Raw genomic sequence first — 15,687 nt, forward strand, 5'->3', positions numbered from 1 at the left:
CAAATCTCATTATGACAACATGCCAGTTGTCATGGTTACAGGGTGAGCTGCGTCTGTCTCTCAGGTGTCATTGGCTATGTTTGGGAGCAATGCCCTAAAGGATGACAAAGGCTGAGCACGCTCCATTACTATATATCCACCTTTTGCAGATGGAAAGTGCTTGCTCTGATATCTTGCAGAAAGTGGCCATGCACGCTTCAGGAAAGAGCCCAGTCATCTTCTGGTCTCAGTGTTGACCATGTGACACTACATATGTCTATATCTATGTCTATATCTATAGATATGTGACTGTAAACAGGGGATATACTTGGGTCAGTGTTGAGGTTTCATGTTCTCCTTCTCTGGAATTCCTCCCCTCCTCTCTCCTTTGCTGAGCTCAATAAATTACCCCAAGCCTATAATGAGTCACAGTGGATCAGACAACTAAGATATGTGGACACCAGACAAAACTGTACTTAAGAATATCAATCAAACCACAAAATAGCATGCTCAGGCATGGTTGCAGGCATGCAATACTATGATCTTTAAATCCAGAGCAATGTGGCTTGGAAATCCTGATGCCTAGAATTATCAAAAGAACAATGTGAAGTTTGGAGTAGGATTCATCTGAAGATGTAGGTATCTACATGAGAACTGGGTGCTCCCATTATGTCAACAGATATCTAGTCAACTTAGTTCACAGAGCTTATAGAAAGCTGTATAGAAAGCTGGGGATCCTTTTCTTGAGTGGAATCTGACTTGAGAGGCTCAGCCCAGCTCCCACACTCCAGCAACCTGAGCCACTGGGATGCTCCAAGTTATGTTCCTTGGACTCCAGTTACCTCTCCAGTAGAGTGTGGTACTGGGGAGCATGCTCCCTGATTCTCTATATCCAGCATACATCTTGTATTGTAACTGATAGCTCTATGCAGCATCTCAGGTAACTCAGGGCATCTTAAATATACAAGATGTTGGCACCTACCCTGAGCCACAACCAGCCCTACTAGTTTTGTTTTAGATGACTGGCTATTTCAAGGGGATCCAAGACTTGAGTGAGGTCCCACATCTCCCTACCCAGTGCATAAGGGAACAGGGCATTCACAATACTCATATGTTTACATGCTTTAGCCAGTGCACATTTTATGTAAAATGCATAACCGCTCCAAGAACAGGGACCAAATCCAGGATCTACCATTCCCATGTAAGTAGAGCTTAATGCATCCAAACTCAGGGTCATTTACCCCACGCTTTTAGTTGCCTCTCTTTAACTTCTCTAAGCAGATAGGTAAAGTAATGCACAGAGACATAAATCAGATAGTAAGATACAAATCAATACTTATTATGGAGCGCCCCTTACATTCATCATGCCTTCTCAGAAACTACTTAGCTAAAACTTGTATTTTATTGCTGATTCCAGCAAAGTCAACACATATCAGCCAACATCTCCTCTTGCTCTGCCTCAAATCAGTAGCACTATTTCAGAAGAGTCCTCTGTTCCCACATGTTCTGAAACAGCCCACCAAAAAAAAAAAAATCAGGAAAAAAAATCTCTGAGTTTTTTTATGAGTTAAAAAAAGCAAAATGTATTCTGCAAAGCCACATGGATTTAATTGAAAAAGCTGGTAAGCTTCAAATTCTCAACATGCCTTTTTTTATATGAACCTCAATGTTTTAAACACAGAAGTATTCCAAGTGTCAGAGATAAAATATTTCATTTTACCTCGAACACATTGCATTAGGTTACATTGTATTTTTAGTTTGGCTTGTAAAAAATAATGAAGTAACCGAATTGGATAATGTTCACCTGGATCAATGAGAAACCTTTTCTAAAAATTCTTCACACAGCTCTATCAAAACCATACCGTTACATTGTGCTTTTCACAAAAGAAGTGACTATTTTTCGCCTTTTTCATTTCTTGGCAACAGAGCCATGGATCTATAATTAAAATCCCACTTAGACAATTTCCAAAAGATTATTACAATCTTGTCATGTCAGGTGTTGAACAAGTCAATTTATAGATTTCATTTTTTTTTTCTTTGCATCCCTACATTGTTTCTACAGTAATGGTCTGAAAAGCTTCAAAGCTGTGAACTGTTTTGCCTTGGCAATTAACACAGGTCATGTGAATGATATTCTCTCTTTCTCTCTTTTTAGGAATGCAGTTGAAGAAAACAAAAAACTATATGCAATTTATGACACAAGGTGAGTAATAAAAATTATTTCTAAAAGGTGATATATGCAAATGAATTCTAACTTTAAAATGTTAAAAATATTATTAACATCTATTTTTAAGTATAATCTTTAAATTAAGGCACAATGACAAAGATTTTACATCAACATACACAAAATTGTGCATCTACGTACTAATAATTCCCCTTTATAGACAGCAATTTCACTTTGTACACAGTGCATACAACAAAGAAACATAGTTACACAACCACCTTAATCTACATGTTATTTCACAGAGGGAATATGGCCCATGATCCTGATCTGTGTATTGTCAGCTTAACTGTGGCTGCTTCTGATGCCAGTGTTTGGGGAATGAGAGGGAAGGGCTAGCTGGCACAGCCTTGAGAAAAGAGGATGCATTAAAAAAGACTAAGAGGCACTTCCACCATCAGAGCACTGTCCTGGCAGTGCATGGCTTGGATATAGCCTCTACATAAATACACCTCCACATATATGTATATAAATATCTGTATAAATACACCTCCACATATATAAATACTCCCCACACTCTGAGGCATTTCCTTGCCCCTCATCCTTCATGAACTCTTTCCAGTTAAGGACACTCCTTAGCATAAGCAAAAAACCTACTCAAAGAATAAAACCAAGACATATATAGACTTTCACTTCATTCTACCCATAGCTCTTTCTTTGTTATCCTGGTTTGTCACTCCCAGAATTCTTCCCAATTTTAGCAAATTAGGATTGATGCCAAACAATTGCATTGCACTTTCCTTCTCATTGCTTATCTTTTTTTTTTATGTGGGAAAGTTTGCTTGTGTGGAAATAGCTTTCTTTTTGTTTTTCTTTTCTCCTCAAGTGTTTATTCTTTGTCTTTCTACTTTTCCATTGTTAAAATTCAAAGGGACATTCGGTGAAAATGTCAGGAACCAACATCTCTTGGTGTTTAGGCTAGTCAGTCATTATACAGAGGCATCAGGTAGGATCTTAACTAGATCATCTTTTAAATATATTTAATGCTAAATATAAACAATTCAAAAGACTCATGCTTGTCTCCTTCACTGTGTATAATCTCCTGCACAATGAGGCTTGGGTCTTGATTTGGAATTCTAGCTGCTATAGTAAAAAATGCATAAACAATAATTGTCACAAATGAGACAAATATCTTGATAAATACGAAAACACAAAGAAATGGACTATATGCTTTTATTTTTATCTAATCTTACAGAAAAAAATCACTGCTGCATACTGTTGTGTTGAGAATAATGTACTTCTGACTCAAATAGAAACTCTTAGCAAAAAAGTCCTACGTAAAATAGCTTTTCTTCAACTACAGTTACAGTAAAAAAAAAGTAAAAATCATAACTCATTTACCTGTCTGTTTTTCTAAACAGACTGTGTTTTCATCAGGACAGAGACTTAAAGAATAGTACTTCTAAAGCACCACAGGCACCTCTAATGTATTTGTGTTAGTGCATAATCATCAATCTTCATGATGAAAAAATGTGAGTTATAAAGAGCCTTTATTATTTCTTCCTCTGCCAAAGTGTCAATGGATTTTTATTTTGATGTGTCTGACTCATTATGTGCATAATCCAGAGGTTTTGCTGCATAAGGAATGTAATATTGCAGAAATAATCTTTTAAATTCATTCAGATAATGCAAATTTTTGTTCTATTTTCTTGAGTATGAAGAAAAATAACCATTTGAAAATTAAACAACAGTTCAAAACAATTTGGGTCAAGCCTCTTTTTAGAGGCAGATTTGTCACCATTACTCATATTGATTAATGCCTTATTCCTTATGTGGCCCACTGAAAGCATTCAGATCTCCACTACATCAGAACTGTTGACATAAAAACATTAATATTTCTGTATAATTAAATGAAAACCCACAAATTATGCAACCAGAGCAAACGGATTCATGAAATGCTGTTTGCAGTCTGCCTGACAGAAATAGGGACGATGAGTGCAAACCTGTTGTCAGGTTATAAACTCAGCATAAGCTGTTGAGTATTGCTCAACATCAGCAAATACTACATATGCTTTCTGATAAATACATGCAGTAGACAAATACTGTTTTGCCCACATAGTATGTCCAAAAATCACTGCTCATTATATAAAGCGGCAAAACACAGCATATGAAACCGTCAAAGTGCAGAATGAAACTGACAAAGTGCAGAGTATTCATCAAGCCCTGATGTCATGTGTCTACTCCCCAGCATCCTCCCATCACTCTAAAACTCTGCTTCTGCTGAGATAGAACAGAAAGTGAGAAAATTGAGCTTTCTGAAGTAAACACTAAGCTTCACTTGAACGGTATTTCGGCAAAAATGATCCTCAGGTCTTGATTTCATAAAGTAAAAAAGAAGTCAGGCTTGGGGGAAAAAAGAAAAAGCGCTAAAATTTTAGGAGGCAGAAGGAAGCTTATAGAAGGTGGAAGTGATGACAGGTGGCTTGGCAGGAATACAGGGACATTGTCCAGGAAGCTAGGGATCAGGACAAGAAAGTAAGGCCCAGTTAGAATTTAATCTGGCAAGGGATGTGAAAGATAACAGGAAGGGCTTCTATAGATATGTAGCAAACAAAAGACAGACTAGAGATAATGTGGGCCCTCTCTGGAAGCTATCAGGAGAACTGGCTACCCTGGATTTGGAGAAGACTGATGTTCTCTGTGATTTCTTTGCCTCCACCTTCACTGGCAAATGCTCTGACCGCACCACCCAAGTCTTGGAAGGCAGATGCAGGGACTGTGAGAATGAAGACCTTAGGCCCACTGTAGGAGAGGATCAGGTTCGAGATCAGCTTAAGAACCTGAAAGTGCACCAGTGCATGGGACCTGATGAAATCTATCCGCAGGACCGAAGGAGCTGGTGAATGAAGTTGCTAAGCCACTGTCCATCATATTTGAAAAATCAGCACAGGTGAAATTCCTGACAACTGGAAAAAGGTAAACATAACCTCCATTTTCAAGGAGGGTAAAATGGAAGACCCAGGAAACTGCAGTCCAGCCAGTCTCACCTCTGTGCCTGGCAAAACCTTGGAGCACATTCTCCTGGAAGGCATGCTAAGGCACATGAAAAACAATGAGGTGGCTGGTGACAGCCAGCATGGCTTCACCAAGGTCAAATCTTGCCTGACCAATTTGGTGGTCTTCTATGATGGGGCTACAGAAGTGATGGACAGGAGTAGAGCAGTTGATGTCATCTACTTGGACTTGTGCAAAGCATTTGACACTGTCCCACACAACATCCTTGTCTCTAAATTGGAGAGACATCAATTTGATGGATGGGCCACTCGGTGGATAAAGAACTGGCTGGATGGCCGCACACAATGAGTTGTGGTCAATGGCTCAATGTCCAACTGGAGACTGGGGTTGATCCTGTTCAGCATTTTTGTTGGTGACATGGACAGTGGGATTGAGTGTGCCCTCAGCAAGTTTGCTGATGACACCAAGCTGTGTGGTTCGGTTGACACGGTGAAGGGAAGGGATGCAGAGGGACCTTGACACGCTTGAGAGGTGGGCTTATGAAGTTTAACCATGACAAGTGTAAGGTCCTACACCTGGGTCGGAGCAATCCCAGGCACAGCTACAGGTTGGGCAGAGAAGAGATTCAGAGCAGCCCTGCGGAGAAGGACTTGGGGGTGCTGGTCGATGAGAAAATGAACATGAGCCGGCTTCAGTGTGCGCTCACAGCCCAGAAAGCCAACCGTATCCTGGGCTGCGTCAAATGGAGCATGACCAGGTTGAAGGAGGTGATCCTGCCCCTCTACTCTGCTCTTGTGAGACCTCACCTGGAGTATTGTGTGCAGTTCTGGTGTCCTCAACATAAAAAGGACAAGGAACTGATGGAACAAGTCCAGAGGAGGGCCACGAGGATGATCAGGGGACTGGAGCACCTCCCGTATGAAGACAGGCTGAGGAAGTCGGGGCTGTTCAGCCTGGAGAAGAGAAGGCTGCGTGGGGACCTCATAGCAGCCTTCCAGTATCTGGAGGGGGCCTATAGGGATGCTGGGGAGGGACTCTTCATCAGGAACTGTAGTGACAGGACAAGGGGTGATGCGTTTAAATTTAAACAGGACAAATTCAGATTAGGTATAAGGAGGAAGTTCTTTACTGTGAAGTTGGTGAGACACTGGAACAACTTGCCCAAAGATGGTAAATGCTCCATCCCTGATGGTGTTCAAGGCCAGGTTGGACAGAGCCTTAGGTGACGTGGTCTCGTGTGAGGCATCCCTGCCCATGGCAGGGGTGTTGGAATTAGATGACCTTAACATCGTTTCCAACCCAAACTGTTCTGTGATACTGTATTTTTCTTGTGGATTTTTTCCCAGCCAGTTTTATTAATTACACCTTCTCAGCAGGTTAAACCAGCAGGCTATTAAAATTGCTGCAAGGCAGAAAAGGTAAACAGCAGCATGGGTCTCAGCCTAGTAAGATTAATGTCCTGCATTCCTCAGAAGACACCACTTCAGCTGTAGGAGCAATTCTTCCACTTTTAGCTTTCTCTCTCTCTTTTGTATTTTGGAACCCTCTATGTTTGCAGTTTGCTTCAGGATAGGACTGGATCTTTGTCAAAATCAGTTAAAAGATGGACAAGTCAGGGAGGAAAATGAAAATGAAAATGTTCTGATAAGTGATTCTGACCTTCATTTGTAAGCTGGGTTATGTTCATTTCGTCAGGTGAACCCTCAGTATGACTTTCCAGTGCCAGAGCTCAGTGATGTATTGCATGATGTGATCAAATACTTCTTCCCCGATTCTCAAGCCAATATTTCTCCTACAGTGTAGTGACTGATAGTGGTAGTACTGCAAACGCATTAGTTGTGAGCAGACCTTTCCTCTTCTCTAACTTTCCTGTCACTGCCTCCTCTTCTGTATCTCCATTAGTACTGACAATGATGAAGAAAACTGGAATTTGTTCCAAAATTTTGAGTGGCTCTTCATTTCACTCCCACTGCCTTCAACAATTTCTGTACTTTAACAAAGGCTGAGTGTGCTCTGTTCCAGCTCCTACAGAAAGGAGATGATGGGTGTGTCTACATAGCATTTTAGTGCAGATCAGCACTGTGCTTCTGAAGTGAATCATTCCCACTTACTATGCTTTGGTTCACATCTCAGAGCAGTCTCAGAGTACATGAAATTGATTCCTTTCGTATGAAACTAAGGTGGAAAATGCACCCCAGCAGCACACTGAATGTGGTCCAGGTGCTGACAAGCATACAGTCTATGGGAACAGATCAGAATTCTTTTCTAAGGGGAAAAAAAAAAGTCCAAAATGTGTACGGTGTGGATATCAGGTCCTCAGCAACAGTAATGCTGTTCTACAGACCAGCCTGAATGCTTGCTAACCTAGGCATAGCCAATGAATCAATTGTAGCGCCACCCAGCACAGGACTTATTTTCACGTGTAGGCTTCCATGTGCATCTGCATCAGCCCAAGGACAGCCCTTTTGCTTCTTCACACACATTATTTGCTTTTGCAGTTTAGACTTAGCCATTTTTGAATGGCAATGCTAAGAAAGAAAAGAATATCACTGTGCTTAGCTTACTGAACAAAATTTGATGAGGAGCAGAGATCTTAATTGTCCAGTGGCCCATAGGCTAGAACTGGAATTTGGAATTCACCAAAGTAGTAGAAATGGTGATGAATTCTAAAGTCTGAGCTACAACATCTGAAATCTCATCTTTCAAAGGGATAATTTTACAATGACAGAAAGACTATAGGGTGGAAAAGAGCAAGAGTGAGAATGAGCAATGATGAACACACATAAGGGAAGCAGGGAATTGTGTTCCATCTCTTACACCACTGAATGCTGATTTATTTTACCCAGAAATTAGCTGATGAATTACTAGATTATTTACAAATAACAGTACTTCACCAATAAGAGCCAAACCATTAGGCCACATTCCCTCTCTCCCTTACTTATCTATCTGCTGAGAAGTGGAACATTTCAAAGAACAGAGATGAAAACCTTACCTCGAAGGTTCTTTAGTCTGGGCTGATCTCAGGAGATACAACCTTGGGAGGTATGTTCTGACTGGGTACTTTGCTTTAGTGAATAAAAGTTCCCAGACTCCTTCCTGACATGCCTTGAAATACCCTATATGCCTTTTGAAAAGGAGACCCTGTTTCCACATGAAAATTCAGGGTGGCCAATTTGGGGGCAGGACAAGGAGTCTGTTTCTGTGCCCACTTTTATTTTCCTATTTGCCAAATTAAATAGCTCCCCAAAAGTCTTTACCTCTTTTATTTCTTATTTATAGTATTATTGGTGTTATCTCAGTAATAGTATTATAGTGTTATTTATAGTCATTATAGAATCATAGAATCATAGAATAGTCAGGATTGGAAAGAACTTTAAGATCATCTAGTTGAACACCCCTGCTATGGGCAGGGACTACTCACACTAGACCACGTCACCCAAGGCTCTGTCCAACCTGGCCTTGAACATTGTCAGGGATGGAGCATTTACCATCTTTGGGCAACTTGTTCCAGTGCCTCACCACCCTCACAGTAAAGAACTTGATTATATCTAACCCAGACTTCCCCTGTTTAAGTTTAAATGCATCACACCTCGTCCTATCACTACAGTTCCTGATGAAGAGTCCCTCTCCGGCATCCTTGTAGGCCCCCTTCAGGTACTGGAAGGCTGCTATGAGGTCTCCACGCAGCCTTCTCTTCTCCAGGCTGAACAGCCCCAGCTTTCTCAGCCTGTCTTCATATGGGAGGTGCTCCAGCCCCTGTATAGCAGTATTTATACTCTGCTCTGTGCAGGGCTTTGCTGGATCTTACCTTCAGACTGTTGCTACAGGAGCATTGTTCTGAGTCTTTCCTACAGATGAAACCCATTTCACTGTAAATGCCACATCACTGAGAAGTAGAGATGATTTTAATTTTTCATGAGATTAATTGATCATTTATAATTTTTAATGTCTTTCAGTTACTGCTAAGCTTAACTGTATCCAGAGTCCCAAGGAACAAATGCTCCATAACCCCCGAACTGCTTTCTTGTCCCATCAGCTCCAACCTGAATTATCTTTAAACTATCCACAAGTAAAAGGAAATGATTGCCCTGAAAGACCAAGAAGACAAATACTTAAATGTAGTGATAAATGTGACAGGCTCTACAGCACTGTTGATTCATTCCTACCTCAGATGTGTTTTCAAAGTACCAGGATAGCACGTTAATCAGAAATAGTGTTCTCTAAAATATTTTATTTCTGTTATAAAACTGACAATCTATTTAAGAAAAGTTATTAGTGCTTAAATGCACTTTTAAACCACATTAAGTTCTTCATGAGGAATACTTTATTCAGTGTTAATACTTTCATTCAGCACTTAGGGGGAAACAACTGAGTCGGTACCTTTCCCTAGACTCACTTTCTCTGAAGTCTTTGAAAGAACTAGTCTTCAATAATGTCCATCCATACCATTTAAAAAAAATATATAATGATCAAAGACCCTAAAATAACATATTTATAGTCCGACTTCTTGGTTTTGATCACTTGAGTTGTGTATGCTTCATGTCACAAGTCTCAAGTTTTCAGCATAAGCTTTATTAGTTTTTAAATGAAAGCTAATATTTTCACTTACTTTATAATCATAGTAATTATGGTTCTATTAAAAAAATCCAAATATTCCAAGACTTAAAATGGAATCACAAGACTTGGCAACACTCAGTTTCTCCACATTTTTGTCATTGCCTATTTTTATATTAGGGTTTTAATTAAATATTAGGGGTTTGTATTATTTTTATAACTGAGCCTGCTCCTTCTTTTATTTGGAGTTTTATTATTAACTGTAACAGCAAGAAGATCAGGATGTATGCCATGGATTGCACTTGTCTTTCTTTTCAAGAGTTTGTTGAGAAGCAAAAAGCCTTTTCCCACCCGCACACAGCACCACAGTATTCTTCAACTGCCCATCCTTTCCCTAGCAGTTTTTCTAAGGGAAGAGGGTTGGTAGAAGGCAAAACAGGTGGCAAGAGAAGTGAAAAAAAAAAAGACACTGCTTTTCTCCCTCGACTAGTGAAATGTGTGCTCTGTCATGGACCAGTGGCCAGCGGTTGTAACCACAATCAGGAGCTGGCTAAGGGCACTTTTACACCGTTTGCAAAGCGTGCTGAAGAGGTCTGGCATTGAAAGGGTACTGGCTCTGGAACCAAAGGCAATATAGCCAAGTCAGCGTGCTTCTGTTTCCACGCCAATTAGTCCTGCTGAAAGGACTAATTAACCTGGAAGGAAGTTCACAATAATAACCACCGTGCTGTCTCCACCCTGACCAGCGTTTCACACGAAGCTAAGAGCACCCAGAAGCTCACAGGCGACACATCAAGGAGCCAACAGCTTCCACCGTGGGTCCCTTTGGCATCAGTGCAGCTTCCCTTCATTACTGCCCTGCATAATAAACAGGCACGCTTTAAAGACAGTGGAGGTTTTGCCTGGCAAAACACAATGATCTAGGTCTGTGTTGGTGGCATCCTCACAGGCACTGTTGAAGAGAGCCTCGGGCACAGCACTGAACACACATCCGACTCCCAGCCGCGCTGGGGACGCTCCCTGCCCCTTTGCGGTCCGGGCCAGGGCGCCCAGCCCGGCTCCCTCTCCTGCCCCAGCGGCCTCTCCCCAGGCACCGCTTCCTGGGGCAGGTGGGCGCAGTGACCCCGCACGGCGCAAGCAGAGGGGCAGGAGACGGCGGCCCGGCTCCGGTGGGGTCCCACCGCGGGGATCCCCTCACCCTCCCGAAGAAAAGGAGCCGGCTGGGGGAGAGGGCTGCGAGCGAGCCCCCCGCCTGAGGGCAGGTGCCGCGGGGCCAGTGCCGTGGCCGGCGGGGCGGGCGTGCCCCGAGGCGGTGCCGGGGGGAGCCACCGCCCGCTGCCGCCTGCTCGGTCCAGACAAGCCCCGCTGCCCACGGCGCCCGTCCTCGGGGTGTCCGCCGGGAGGGACGGCGGCGGCGCCCTCCCTCCCCCCCTCTCCTCCCCTTATCTTCCCTTTTCTCCCCTCCCCTCCCGGCTGGCGGGAAGGCAGCTGGGCGGGCGGCGGCGTACGGGGACAGCGGGCGGAGGGGAGGCTGGCGGCCGGGCTCCGGCGGAGGGCGGCTTCCTCCGGGGCTCGGCGGCTTGCGGCCGCGGGGTGGGCGCAGCCGGGTGCGCGGGCTGTGGCCGCGGGCCGGGCAGCGGCGTTGGGACAGGGGGTGGGGGGATTTTTATTTTGGGGGGGGGGGAACGGCGAAGTGGGGGTCGAACGGGAACTGTCGCCTCCGCCTCTTCCTCAGTGGCAGCCGGGGCAGCCGGATCGCGGCGGCGGCGGCGGCGGCTGCTGCTGCTGCGCGGAGGGAGCGCGGAGCGGAGGGATGTGGGGCTTTGGAGGAGGTAGGATCTTCGGGATCTTCTCCGCTCCCGTCCTGGTGGCCGTAGTCTGCTGCGCCCAGAGGTAGGAGCCAGCATTCCCCGGCGGCGCGGGGTGCGTTTCGGCAGGGGAGCAAGCTGATGCTCCCCCCTCAAGCGCCTACCATCGCCACCGACCCCGCGCGCCCCGTCCTCTGCTTCCCCCGCTCGACACCCCCGTCTCTCTCGCCCCCACAGTGTGAACGATCCCGGCAACATGTCCTTCGTGAAAGAAACTGTGGATAAATTGTTGAAGGGCTACGACATCCGCCTCCGGCCGGATTTCGGAGGTGAGTCGCCCTGTTCGGGCTAACCGCCCGGAACACCCCTATGCCCCTTACTCTCCCCCGGTCTGCCGCCACTCCTGCACGGCGGCCCCGGCTCCCGCGGCCCCTCTCGCCTCCAGGTCAAGGAGCGGCGATGGGTAACAGTGTCATCTTCCCGCAGGTCCGCCCGTCTGCGTGGGGATGAACATAGACATCGCCAGCATCGACATGGTTTCCGAAGTCAACATGGTGAGTAGCGGGAGGCCCCGGCCGGCGCCGGGGCTACCGCCCGTTCCTCGTCCCTCCCTCCGCCCGAAGTCGGTGCCGCCTGGGCAGGCGGCGGCCGGGCTGTGCCGTGCGGCGGCCGCTGTCCTCTCTGCCTGAAAACTTTATTTCCCCGGAGACGCCCTTTCCCCCTCTCGTTGCCGCGGGTGTGCGCGGTTGGTCCGGCCGAACCTGGGGGTGCCGGGCCGCCTGACACCCCCTCTTCTTCCTCCTCCCGTTCTTCCTCCCGGAGCTCGCTGGGGCTCCGCCGGGCCCCCGGCAGCTGCCGCGGTTTCGCAGCCGGCGGGACGCGGAGCGGAGCGGGCTGGCGGAGGCGGTCGCAGGGTTCCCGGCGAGGGCGGCATCAATGCTGTCCGCATCATTCCGCTCCTTGAGCGGTTCCGGGGGAAAAAAAGCCCACCCAGCCAGCTTGTCGGTGGATAAACTCTGACATGTGTGAGCGTATTAATTATTGTCTACGGCAGGCGCGATTGCCTGTGGACCTCGGAGGAATTGTAATTTTGCTTCGCGAAGTGATGCTGTTCGGGGCTGCCGGGTTCGCTGAGGAGAAGGGTGTTAGTGTGTTTCTGCCTTTTGGTCCCCCCGTCTGTGTAGTTCGGTGATTTGAGGTGAGCAGCTAGAACTGAGGTTTCTTGTTCTAGTCCTGAATCTGACGTGGATTTTTCATGTTCCTGAGCAAATTACTCCTTCCCTCTGTATCTCAGATTTTTCCTTCTATTCTTAGTTTTGCAAAGCTGAGGTAAAAAGACCAGCCTACTCTGCAGTGCTGTAGTTATATTCATGGCATTAAGAGTAATAATCTGCACGTTTGGAAGCTGAGCTCTCTTTCAATAAATATGACACTAACACTGCACTACCCCTCCTTCAGTGCAGTGTTGCAGTGTTGCAAGCTGGCATAGCTTGGCTTTATGCATGATCCGTGTATTTTCATTAATCCTGCCCCTTCTGTTTCCCGCTGTACCCAAAATTCTCAGATAGAAGCTTCTGTTCTACTTCCAGTCTTTTAAAAAGTGGTTTTAACAGAGACACCTGTTACCTGCTCGGAGTTAGAAGTGCCACTCTGCCTCTTTACTCATTCAGGAGGGATATACAAGACAGCTCTTAATTATAAGAGTTTATTTTAGGCTTCCTGCAGATTCAGGCAGCTGTAGGGACACCTTGTCTATTCCACAGGCTTTTCTGTATCTGTAGGATTGCTTCTCAGAAAGATGGAAGCTGAGTCTTTGAAGGGTGATTAAAAAGTCTGACTTCAGTATCCCCACTGCCACCTTCCCCATCTTTGGCTAAGCTCCAGACTTAGGGAAGCACTACAATGCGCATTAAATTAATATATAACACTTTGTGTATGTGAAATGCAATAAATATCAGAGAAAGGCAGACTGAGGCCAGAAAAAACTCCAATGAGGGGATGTATCCTGCATTTTGTGGCCTTTTTATTTCCCCTCCTCCAGCTGTGGGAAAGCCTGTTAGTTTTAAACAACAACTTGCCCAGTCTACTGTAGCAGGGCTATAAGGAAAAGTAAGTAATTACACTACTTGTGGTGTTGCTGGACTGGGTAATTAGATCTCGAATGATACAGGAACTCCTCAAGAGGATGGGTGCCATCCCTTTCCCATGGACAGTGAGACAGCGTACCAATTGCTGAATTTTCTAGCAGCCCCACAAGTAAGTGTTTGCTCTTTTCTGTTAGTTGGCTGTAAAGAAGTGGGTTTTCCCATGCCTTCTCATGGGGCAGTGCAAAGTCTGAAAAATATCAATATAGATCTTGCAATAGCAACAAATATGTGTTTCTGAAGGGAGATGCTGAAGTACTGTTGCAAAACATGGATTAATTTGCTTCAGGAAAAAAAGGGTAGTAAGGGCTTCTGGTTGTGGAAGACCTTACTACAACTGGAGTTTCAGCTGAACTTGCGTCTTCTTCCTGTGAAAGAAGTAATCTTTGACTAAGCACAAGTACTGCCCAAGTTGACTACTTCCACTTATTTTAGGTAACTTCCTACTGATCTGCAGATTCTTGAGTAAATATCAAGAAACAGAGAATGAGAATGATCAGAAGGAGCTTTCCAAGATTACTAAAGTAATAGTAATATAGTGATAGTAATGATAGTAATGTGGAGGGGGGAAGAAAGGTCACAGTTTGCAGACCTAAGGCATAGCTGTTGAACTTAATGCTGGCTACCAACTAAACTTTTTGGCATATTCTTTTTGCAAAAGATGAACTGTGGTAGTATGGACATTAATTTCTTTGATTTAAAACTAGACATTTATGCAACCTTTTATAAATTAGCTTGTTAAAATTAATTTCTATGTTAAAAAGAAAATAACCAGGGAATTAACATTCTTCAATGTTATGAATATAAATAAAAAGTTATTACAGCAAGTTTTATTATACTGTCTTCTAGGCAGCCTGTAATGTAGCTTTCCATGGTATGATGGCAATTCTTTGTAACAAGAATTACGGCTTGTATCATATTATTTTCTATTCTTAATCAAACTGTAGGCTTGTATGTAATGTATTCCTCTATGAATCTTCAGTTACTAGTTACTCGTCTGGCTTCCCGGCACTTCAAAAATGTGTGTATTTTTAGTATTTCTGTTAAAAATGATTAAAAATCTTTTGGTCTTCTTACATCAAGGCTACCTGTAGCTATTTTTTAGAATAGACTTACTGAATAGTAATGTGCCCCTTCCTCAGATTACATGGAACAGTTAACATTTTTCTTTGCTTTTGATGATGAAATGCTAAGCTGGATCAGGAGGACTGATGCAAGTATCAGGACTGCACAGCATGAAATTGTTTGATTGAAAAGTTTTAAGTAAGCAGTTTCTGTTTGATCTTAACCTCTTGAAAATATTGAGTATCATTATTGAAAATCTTACTCTACTATACTATTTACATCATGCTGAAAATACTAAACATTTATTAAGTAAAAATACTATGCTTTGATATTTATACATTGAGTTATGGTAGCAAGAATTAATTAATGAAGTTGCATCTAAGAAGTCCATTGTTCAAGGAAGGGCTACAGTCTATTAATGTCCTGTACAAATAGATATTAATATATATATGTGTATCACCACGTGCTTTATTTCCCTGTGCATGCTTTCCCATTATTATTTGCCTATTTCACAAATCATACCTGTAATTTAGTACTTAAGTACCTACCTATTTTTTTTGCATGCTTCCAATAATTGCATTTAAAACTGCTATAACGTGCATCTCCAAACAAAATACTAATCAACAATGACAAACATAATACTGAGAAAATACTGTAGGTCATCTTACAAATAAAGAGTATGAAAGATTACTGTTGTCAGATTTCAATAATTTAGCATTATAATTTATCATTTGACACAAATTGGGTTGACTGTGTTCTGCACTTTCTGTGTTTTAGAGGCATGTTTTGCTTAGACAACGTGAATTGAAAAAGAAATGGTTCTCATGCTTTTTACTAGTCTGTCAACCTATTTCTGATCAGACAATATCCACAATTTGTGATTATTTTTTTTTTTTTAAATAATCTGATTCTTGTTCAACATTTGGTCTGTGAATCAAATGTGTTAGTTCCACGCATATAA

The 15,687-nt window shown here is 43.6% G+C and overlaps 1 protein-coding gene across 3 annotated transcripts in view; it reads left to right on the top strand.

Annotated features, from left to right (window-relative positions):
- Window positions 1-15,687, top strand: part of GABRB3 (gamma-aminobutyric acid type A receptor subunit beta3) — a 203,686-nt gene that overhangs the window by 77,284 nt on the left and 110,715 nt on the right. For 2 of the 3 annotated variants that reach the window (XM_065677625.1, XM_065677624.1), the window contains exons 1-3: window positions 11,515-11,602; window positions 11,755-11,846; window positions 12,004-12,071. In XM_065677625.1, the coding sequence (XP_065533697.1) occupies window positions 11,523-11,602; window positions 11,755-11,846; window positions 12,004-12,071 (240 nt within the window). In that variant the 5' untranslated portion in view covers window positions 11,515-11,522. Of the gene's footprint in view, window positions 1-2,134; window positions 2,183-11,514; window positions 11,603-11,754; window positions 11,847-12,003; window positions 12,072-15,687 lie in introns of those variants that run through there. The other variant, XM_065677622.1, reaches the window with a different exon arrangement.

This window comes from Lathamus discolor, chromosome 4 (genome assembly GCF_037157495.1).
Source record: "Lathamus discolor isolate bLatDis1 chromosome 4, bLatDis1.hap1, whole genome shotgun sequence".
Classification (NCBI taxonomy): Eukaryota; Metazoa; Chordata; class Aves; order Psittaciformes; family Psittacidae; genus Lathamus; species Lathamus discolor.